The sequence below is a fragment of the Theobroma cacao genome, chromosome 1 (assembly GCF_000208745.1).
Source record: "Theobroma cacao cultivar B97-61/B2 chromosome 1, Criollo_cocoa_genome_V2, whole genome shotgun sequence".
In the NCBI taxonomy this organism is placed as follows: Eukaryota; Viridiplantae; Streptophyta; class Magnoliopsida; order Malvales; family Malvaceae; genus Theobroma; species Theobroma cacao.
This window is the reverse complement of record NC_030850.1, coordinates 1153862-1162958: the sequence shown is the minus strand read 5'-3', so window position 1 is coordinate 1162958 and position 9097 is coordinate 1153862. Positions and strand designations below refer to the sequence as shown.

At 36.0% G+C, this 9097-nt stretch overlaps 3 protein-coding genes across 4 annotated transcripts; all 3 read right to left on the bottom strand.

The window, feature by feature from the left end:
- LOC18610837 (thioredoxin H-type) lies at positions 38-1779 on the bottom strand. The gene is made up of 3 exons (XM_007046731.2): positions 1451-1779; positions 527-649; positions 38-410 (listed from the first exon to the last, which is right to left on the bottom strand). Exons 1-3 carry the CDS (start codon positions 1538-1540, stop codon positions 267-269), a joined length of 357 nt encoding a protein of 118 aa, XP_007046793.1. The 5' UTR covers positions 1541-1779; the 3' UTR covers positions 38-266.
- On the bottom strand, positions 2708-4546 carry LOC18610836 (protein RTE1-HOMOLOG). Of its 2 annotated transcripts, none has more exons than XM_007046730.2 (3): positions 4354-4537; positions 3818-4099; positions 2708-3379 (listed from the first exon to the last, which is right to left on the bottom strand). In XM_007046730.2, exons 2-3 carry the CDS (start codon positions 4091-4093, stop codon positions 2954-2956), a joined length of 702 nt encoding a protein of 233 aa, XP_007046792.2. In that variant the 5' UTR covers positions 4094-4099; positions 4354-4537; the 3' UTR covers positions 2708-2953. The 2 variants fall into 2 exon arrangements, with proteins under 2 accessions (XP_007046792.2, XP_007046791.2); XM_007046729.2 differs by having other exon boundaries at positions 2785-3379; positions 3818-4104; positions 4354-4546.
- LOC18610835 (WAT1-related protein At3g53210) lies at positions 5124-7223 on the bottom strand. Its single transcript, XM_007046727.2, has 6 exons — positions 6931-7223; positions 6775-6837; positions 6561-6677; positions 6076-6475; positions 5827-5978; positions 5124-5667 (listed from the first exon to the last, which is right to left on the bottom strand). The coding sequence occupies exons 1-6, from the start codon at positions 7134-7136 to the stop codon at positions 5490-5492; spliced, it is 1116 nt and encodes a 371-aa protein (XP_007046789.2). The 5' UTR covers positions 7137-7223; the 3' UTR covers positions 5124-5489.

Sequence of the window (9097 nt, the reverse complement as noted above, 5' to 3'; positions counted from 1 at the left end):
TTGATGAATTGGGTCCCATGAGGATTGAAAATGGATATCAGCGGTCAAATGGACATGGCCCCCTTGACTTGAACATACATTTCCACAGAAAATGAAACCAGCATTCTATCAACATCTGGGCAAGTAGTACTAGGAAACACGCAAGATATAGAAACAAACTGAAGGTCTAACATAGAGATGTCTAGATTTGTAGCAGCACACGATGATGAGGTCTATAGTAAATTCCTCCAAACATGAAGATAAATATATACTAATGATTATCATAATCAAGCAGAAGCAGAAGCCATATGCTTTGCCACAGTCTGCTGAAGATCATCTTTCTTTGCTCCCACCACCTTGTCCACAATCTTCCCCTCCTTGAGGAACATGAAAGTTGGCATCGCCTCCACAGCCCAATCAGTAGCAACTTCCTGAAAACAAGAAGACAAAAAAAAAAACAACTTTAATCAACATATTTTTCACTTCTTGACATTTCCACCCATAATGATACAGAATTATTTTTTTTTAACTCTGCATGAATTATTACCTTCAGCTCATCCACATCCACCTTAAGAAACATGACATTGGGAAGCTTCTTGGCCAGTTCAGCCAGGAAAGGTGCGATAAAACGGCAGGGTCCGCACCATGAAGCAGTGAAATCAACAACCACCTGCATTTCACCACATTGTAGAGGAGCAAAAGGTAGAAAAAAGCATGAAAAAGAAGGAAAATAAATACAAACACCAACATGACCATCAACATCTGTCATTGATTTGCCATCATCACCACAAGTACCAACCTTAAAATTCATTAATTACACATTTATTTCCATCACTTTTTTTTTTGGTAGGTTACAGAACGAATTCTGACTAGAAATTAAGTTTTTTTCCCCTAGAAACAAACACATCAAATCATAATCTAATACAAGTAACAATTTATTTTTGTAATTGAGAAAGACTGACCAAACAGGTTAACCCTAGTCCTTGGTTTCTCAACTATCATCTTAAAAAATTGTCCTCGTATCACCCCCAGACTGACAGAGGCAGACAATAACCTTAATTAACTAACTATTTATATGTTAAGAATATACATAATCAATCTACCTCCCTTTAATCCAGGTTTTAGCATGTGAAAAGACTGACAAATATTAACCGAGAGATTATTTAAATAAATAAAGGGTACCTTCAGCAACAACAGAAATCTTTTTTCTTTTATTTATCAACAAGGATTCAACTTTACAGATCCTGGAATTTTTATATTAAAATCCTAAATCCTGAACCCACCATTCAAATTACCCTACAAACAAAACAACCAAAACCATAAAAAAAAAAAGAAAAAAAAATTTCAAGCACAGGAAAACATATTTAAAGAAAATAGATCAGACCCATCATCTTAAAAATCAAAATATAATCATAAATCTAAAGCTAAAAAAAACACAAAAAAAGACCCTTAAAAATAAAAAACGAATTACCAGCTTCTTGGATTCATTGCCCTTCTGAAGCTGCTCGTTCCATGACTCAACAGTGTGGCAACCGATTACTTGTCCTTCCTCTGCCGCCATTTTCGCTTTAGACTCTTCACAAAGGGAAATTAAATGAACAAAAAGATTCTCACGCAAGAAATGCTTCTCTCTGGCTTTGATCAACTCGTTTCTCTTTTCGGCGGCTCCTTAAAAAAGCAAATCGGCTTAAGGAAATGGGCTAGGCCCTATAGTTTTGCTGTAATTACGGATTTGCCATCTCAGATGGAGACATGTACGAAGATTTCCCTGCGACGTCAACAAAGAAGGCCAAACTCCCAACCACCAGCAGTTTTGTTCTAGTCGAGACTTCTGAGATAAATATTTTAAACGCGCTATTTTTTCAACCGTTAGATTATGATAATCATTGAAGTTTGTCAATTTTGATGATGGTACGATTCGATCAGATCGGTAGTTATAGGTCTTGTATTCGCTTGTTAGTGTGTGAACGCAAGCTTCCTATCTTCTTTTTTTTTTAAATGAAATAATATATTAATGACTGTTTTTGTTTTTTTTTTTCTCTCCCAAAAGTTTTAAATTAGGAAAGGATTTTTCTCAATTTCATAAAAATTAATTTTTTTAAAAAAAAGGAGGAACTTTTCAAAGGATTAGTAATTGACATTAAATTGGTATTATAACTATATAAGGTAAGCATCAATTAGTATATACTTAATTGGTACATAACTTAATCAATAATCAAGCACATAACCTTCTCCTAAAAGAAATCCAACTTGACCATTAAAAAAATTAGAATATTCTTAGAAAGTCAAAAATGGATACCCTTTTCTTAGTTGGATGGGACTACCTTCCACATTTAATAAATTTCTCAATATTTTTCACACGTATGATTCCATTTGAGAATTAATAAAAGAATTTTATCGAAAATGCAATAGCTTATGACAATCATATGATAAACAAAATAGTAGATTCCTTTTGTAGTGAGTTAAGTTTCATTTTTCATTTGAAGAAAACAGATTTAAACTTGACTTTTTAATTAAAAATATATATATTTATTATTGAATCAAATACTCATGTTAAGTACCCGGTTTTTATTTTTGAACATTTTGTAAAATAAAAGAATCTATATTTAGGCTATGGACAAACGTAATTCATTTTCCCAAGTACAAAAGGACTTTGGGTTTAGGAGAAATCATCTACCTTGGCCCAAGGGCATAACCAAATTTGTTAAGGAAAATGGACACCATTACCTTTGAATCAAAAATATTTCCCTTCATTCTATGTATTGGACTGGAAAACCTATGTGCAAGAGTTGGAATAAAGCTAGATCGGCAACAACCCTTGTCTAATTACAGAGTATTCATTTATCATGAGAAGAGCACAAAGAAGATAACTTCCTTGTAATAGCCTACGAATCTCGATTGTGTATAAGCATATGGATATTGCAAACAGATCTTATACATAAATGCAGATGGAGAGTTGGATAATGTTTAAAAGCTACAAATGGATTAAACTTTTGAAACAGTAAGTGCCGAGAAGGAACCAACCAACAAGGAGGAATGCGAAGAGGGCCAAGAAAGTCAGGTATGTAGTGCCACCAAACGCAAGTCCGAGACCGGATACAATGACAAATGGCAAGAAAGATCGCAGGAATGCTGTTTTGCTCACCCAGCAGCCCTTGAGGAAGATGAGGACGGCAAGGTTCACTACGTTCCACCCACCCGAACGAAAGCCTAACCTGTTCAGGTTGTTTGCTACAAATGAATGGCAATTGCAAGTGAAAAGGCTGTATGAGCGGTGTTGGAACTCTTGCGTGCTTTTTCGTAGTGTGTCGTCCCATGTTAATGTCTCTCTCCTAGGATCATCATGCTGGTATTCTTGCTCTCCTTTAAATGCAGAGGGATGAGGAGAAATGCAGCATTCCTGGAAAAAAGCTCGAAAGGTCATATGTCTAACTGAGGAAGAATGATTAAGAAAGAAATACTCAAGCAGCAACGCTGGCTTCCACACAATTTCTGTCATTTCTCAGCAATTAATACTTGAAATTTTTGCTCTCACATCTACCAAAGTGCATTCATGAACCTGCCATTGACACCATCCTTAGCCACCAATAATCAAAAGGTTTCTGCCCTCACATCTAGCATAGAGCATTCACAAATTATCAAAAGCTCAAGACTTTACATTGTGCAGCCTATTAGAATTCTATCCTATCAAATCCCATACAAGGTAAAGCACAACAGCCCAAGCTAATCCCAATTCTCAAGAACAGAACTAAGAAATCCTACTTGGGAATTCTTAATCCAGTTAAAAAGATCATGTCATTTTCCCCTGTAAAAAGAGATGGAACATGAATGTGTATACCTTATCTTTGTTGATTTGGATATAGCGAGCCACTGCCCCGAAAGTAAAATTGTCAACACAGACAAAATTAGGCCCTGCAAAATCTAGAATAACCCCATCTTCTCTGCAAATGCCAACGTGGCCAATGAAAGGAACCAACCATGAGAGAACAGGTAGAGGTGTCCAAACAATGCAGCACGGAAACCGTTCTCTTCTCGGATCAATTTGCATACTACGTGGAAAAGTCAAACCGCCCTCAACCATTAGCTGGTGATCCGAATCTACGTGTTCTTCCATTTTCCACTGTCCTAAGTTGCCAAAGAAATAAAACCAAGTACACCATTAAAATTAGTACAAAAGTTGCAATTTTTCATGAAACCCACATTGATTGTTCCTACAAGGCTTTAAAATTTGTTACAAATTCTCTTATCAATCATCTATAGGGTTGAATCAAGGTAAATGAGAGAGTTTTCCAGCAAATGATAAAGCATGATGATTCGAAAATCGAAAAATAGAGCTCCGTAAATAGATTCGAAGAGGGAGAGATTAAAGCGTACCTTTGTCGGGAAGAGAAACGCAGATCCAGCGGAGAGTCGAGGGATCGGGTGCGCGCCCCAGCGATGGTCAAAAAGGAGGTCCCCGACTCCTCCCTGAAATTTGTTCGTATGTTTGGATACTGGAATGTGATTGCCCAGCCTGAGGTTTTCACTGTACCGCACCGGTTCAGGATTTATGTATCATGTAGATGTTTAATATTTTCAATTTTTCCATATAGAATGTTATTTTTTTAATTAACACCTTATGAATTTTTTTTTCTAAATTAACACTTTATAAATAATTTTTGTTTCTATAAAAAGTCAAACTGTTAATTTTACATCTTTAAATATGAACAAATAAATTAACTTTAAATTAAAAATATTTTGATAATTTTATTTAAAAATTAATAATTTAATTTTTTATAAAATTAAAAATTAAAAATTTAACAGAAGCCAACCATTTAAAGATTTAATGTCGGAGATTTTTAAAAAACAGAAATTTCCACAAATGAAACTTTAAATTAATTACTGTAATGGACTTGTAAACCTTACTTACAATACAGAAATTATTAGTAAAGTGTTAATTACAAAAAAAATATTCATAAAAATTAAAATTATAAAGAATGTATGTGAAATGTACCTTCTTCGGATGTATTATCAACTACAGAGTAACTCTCATTTTGGATGGATTAAGGTTTGCAAATTTGATCATTCAACTAAAATTTCATTATTAACAACAAAAAATAGAAAAGGGTATTGTTGTATGTAGCAAATCAGACTCATGAGCAACCTTAATGCAATAATAATAATATAATTAATCCAACATCAGAAGCATGCTCCAAAAGCTAGTTTTGGCCAAATAAACAAAAGAAAAATGGCTATTAGAGCTCACGGAAGGCCCCTTCTGGGTTTCTTCAATTATTAGAATAACCTTGGAAGGCATCTTCATATGTCATCTCTGGCGAATGATGACCATGACAGTTCAGACTCCAAGTTTCTTGCTTGTCTTCCTCCACTCTTTCCGTTCGTTTTGGTGTATTACTTTGAGTAGCAGTGACCAACCACTGTGTCTTATATCCTGGTGGCATCGATCTGGACCAGATGACAGATTCTGGTAGCAACGTTGGAATGGAGCTGAGGGCGTGAAACTGGGGAATTTACTTTCCAGGGGCAGGAAGCAAGGGCTGGGTGAGGGAGGATTCGCCTGGATCTTCCACTTGATTGTTCTCAGACATTGACTTAATCGGATCCTTTTCTGACACAAGCTTGCTCTCTTTTCTTTTTCCTAGAATAACCAGATACAGTCCAGATATAATCAATGCAGCTCCAAGTATCCTGGAAAATTCAATTACCAGTAAACATAAGAATGTAAATCAAGCAATCAATCCCGACTCAAAAATTCTGGTATTGAAGCAAGTATCTTTGCAGGCATGGATGCTTGACTAGATTTTCAGGAGTAAGAAACTAATGGGTACTTTGGATGTCGAGACCTACCCTCCCAAGTAGAATTCTTCACCCAAAGTAACAGTGGCAATTACAGCAGCGAGTAAGGTTTGCAGAGGTAGATACATCGAGACAAACAATGGACCTCCTCGATCGACAACCCATATCTGTATTGCGAACACCATTGCCGAACCTATCAAGCCCTGCACCCATCAAAACTTTTCCACCATCATTTTCTCTAAAATGAAATATAGACTTACAAATTAGAAGGTTCAAACCGTCAGTTCAAAGGTTACCAACCGCATAGAAAATAGTGAACACTTCACTGCCAGAGTTGACCTGCCAAGCTCGGGAGTCTCTTTCGATGTATGCTGCGATTGCCCCAAATTGGATAACAGCGAAAAAGCAGGAATAAGAAACGAAGGAGAGCCGAGCTGGGTATTTCTTCAGGACTGGTGCTTGTAAAACGATCCAGCTTGACCAACAAAGGGAATGCCCGATGAGACAGATACAACCGACGGTCCAGTTCTTCCCCTCGGCATCTCCAAAGGAGAAAAATTCTGACTTATCCGAAGGTGAATTTGGACTGTAAACAGTTGGCCCCTTGTAGAGGGTTATGACCAAGGCTCCAGAGACAGAAGCAAGAGTTCCAAGCAACTTAGCTATTCCAGCTTTACGATTTAAGTGCACTTGTTCCATTCTGCAAGGAAACACAATTCGTTTTACAAATGGAGGGGAGTAACAAGGAAAAGCCAGTTTTAGGATTCTGATAGTAAGTTTCTGACCTGAGTAAGGCAGCCATGAAGAAAGTCACAGCCGGGACAGAATTCTCCGTAGCAGAAGCTAATGTAGGTGATGTGTTGTCTAAGCCAAATATGTAAAATCCCTGATTCAATGTTATTCTGCAAAAACAGAAAACCAGCAATGGCAATTTTGACAACATGATTCATCAATATAAAAATTGGAAATTGTGTTTACAAATGGTTTCATTCTTCATACCCAATAAATCCCAAGAGGAAGAACTGTATCAGAAAAGAAATGGTCAGGGTTGGTCTTTTATTCCTACACAGCAAAGAAAGAATAAATAAAATGGTGAAGAAAACATAACCCAATTGGGAAAAGATTCTTGATCTTTTACTGAAATTAATTACTTACTTTTCTAGGTAATATGCAAAGGGAGCCAGGGCAAGTAGGGCTAAGATGTTCCTGTAAAAGGGGAAAACTAGCTTGCTTACACCCATGTTCAGAGCAACTCTCATAATCACATGATTTACGGCATAACCAAGCTGGAAAACTACCATGGCGATATGAAGCTTTGCTCGTTCTGGCACCATGGCAGAGGCTGAACCAGCTTCAGCCATTGGAGCAAAGCAGGGGAAGTGGAAAACCTTGCAAAGGGCAAACTGGTGAGAATTGAGAGGATGCTAGTTTGTTATAATTAATGAGAAAACGACAACAGGGTTGTCACCAAAGCTTATAGAAAACATATAATTAATTATTTATATCTGACAGAATCCAATTTTCCTGCTGGCAATTGCATCTGTGGATCACAACCTTGTGCAAAGATACGGAAGGGAAAAATGAAATAATCTAGAAATGAAGAACAGAAAGAAAGTGAATTAATATGGAGGACTTTTCATTACTAAATTGATCATTCCAATCAAGTATTTATGCTGAAATCTATTTACACTGATTTACAACTAGCTAATCATAATTTACTTGACTAGCAAATTGCTTAATTACTGTTAACTCCTCTTAACGAACACTTGCTTCACGGTTCATCAACAAAACTTTTTAACTAACTTTCCAATACCGACAACATTTATATCATGCACAAATCATGTGTTAAACTTCTTATACTCCCCTCAAGCTGTACATGAATATTATGAATGTTCAACCTACTTATTAAGCTATAAAACTGGGCGCCCAAGCTGCAAGCCCTTAGTAAACATGTCTGCCAGCTGAAGTTTTGTGTGCACTTATCTAGGTACTATAAGACCTGCTAGCACTTTCTCTCATATTCATGATAAATTGGATTTTTTGCTTATATGCAAGACAGATTGATTATCACAGAACAACTCCACTGCCTTCTTATAATTCACTCCCAAATCTTTAAGCAAGAATGTTAACTAAATATTTTCACTGCAAGCCGCTGTCATGGTCCTATATTCTGCTTCACTTGAGCTGCTAGACCTTCTTGTTTCAGGGCAATCATGCCCGGTCACTGTCACTATATGCCCTCGATTGCAAGTATGAATATCTATAACATACTTAAAAGGAAGCTCCAAAGGGGCTTCCTCATTAACCCACGTGTCAACTGAGCCCATGCCCACGTTTTGAATCTCTAAACCATTTGTGAGTCCAACTTTACAAAAAGAAGCAATCAACTCACGTTTTTGCATCTTTGAAATTCATATATGTTTTCTTCATAGCCAGAGAAGCTACATTTTCTAGGAAGGAGTTTTTTACCTGTGAAACTTGAAGGAAGGGCTTTGAAATCTCTAGCATGGTTCTGAAACAAAATCCAATTTGCCTACGGTAGTAAGTCATTTGACCCTATTCGTATTTCTCTGTGCATTCCCACCCCCTATTCTTTGACTCTTCAGCTTAGATCTACTTGATTGTTTTCATCTTTTCACCTTCCCTCATTGTCGGCTTCCCTTCGGGTCTACACTATACTTCAAGCTTGCTGTTGGGTCGACTTGGGGAACAATAGGGAATCATGAATTTTGAATATTTGATCATAGATTTCGATCAAAGAGTTTGGGTTTTTATGCTTGAATGCTGTGTTTGCTTTTTCAGATTTCATTTTGGCCTTTGAATTTTGTACGCTGTGAGGATGTGTGTGGTCTAATATGGGTGTCGTGTGTAGCCTATTGGTTCTTGCCATATGTCTATTTTGTTTTTTGTTCTATCTTGCTTATTATTCTTCACTTCAATGTTTAGCACTTCTTATATTATAATAAGTTTTTAGTTTAAGGTCCTTTCTCATGTTTGTCTTTCTTTTTTTCTTACTTTAATTTTACCGTTCTTCAATTTGTGTTTTGTCAATAATCTATATAGATAATTGATTATTAACTACTCATTTTGATTTCTTTTCTATTTTTTGCACTAAGCTGTTTTTCTTTTTTTTTTAATTGAGTTTTTATGAATTCTCATGTTTTTTTAAAACCTCTACTTTGATTTAAAGTGTTGTTCATGTTTCTTTTTGTTATTGTGTGTTTTCCATTTTGTTTATTTTAGTGTGAGATTTATATTTAAAATTCCTATTATAATTTGATCATTCAATTTATTGTTTTTTTTATTTTATATCTATTTAATC

Bases quoted from the DNA above. Each gene is read 5' to 3' on its own strand.
- LOC18610835 (XM_007046727.2), bottom strand. From the start codon at position 7,136: ATGGCTGAAGCTGGTTCAGCCTCTGCCATGGTGCCAGAACGAGCAAAG. The intron at 6,678-6,774 runs GTATGAAGAATG...CTGTTTTTGCAG, and splicing joins TTCCTCTTGGGATTTATTGG to AATAACATTGAATCAGGGAT. The intron at 6,476-6,560 runs GTCAGAAACTTA...GTTTCCTTGCAG, and splicing joins TTCATGGCTGCCTTACTCAG to AATGGAACAAGTGCACTTAA.
- LOC18610837 (XM_007046731.2), bottom strand. From the start codon at position 1,540: ATGGCGGCAGAGGAAGGACAAGTAATCGGTTGCCACACTGTTGAGTCA. The intron at 650-1,450 runs GTAATTCGTTTT...GGTGAAATGCAG, and splicing joins GCAATGAATCCAAGAAGCTG to GTGGTTGTTGATTTCACTGC. The intron at 411-526 runs GTAATAATTCAT...TCTTGTTTTCAG, and splicing joins TGGATGTGGATGAGCTGAAG to GAAGTTGCTACTGATTGGGC.
- LOC18610836 (XM_007046729.2), bottom strand. From the start codon at position 4,093: ATGGAAGAACACGTAGATTCGGATCACCAGCTAATGGTTGAGGGCGGT. The intron at 3,380-3,817 runs GTATACACATTC...GCTTTTTTCCAG, and splicing joins TCCAAATCAACAAAGATAAG to GAATGCTGCATTTCTCCTCA.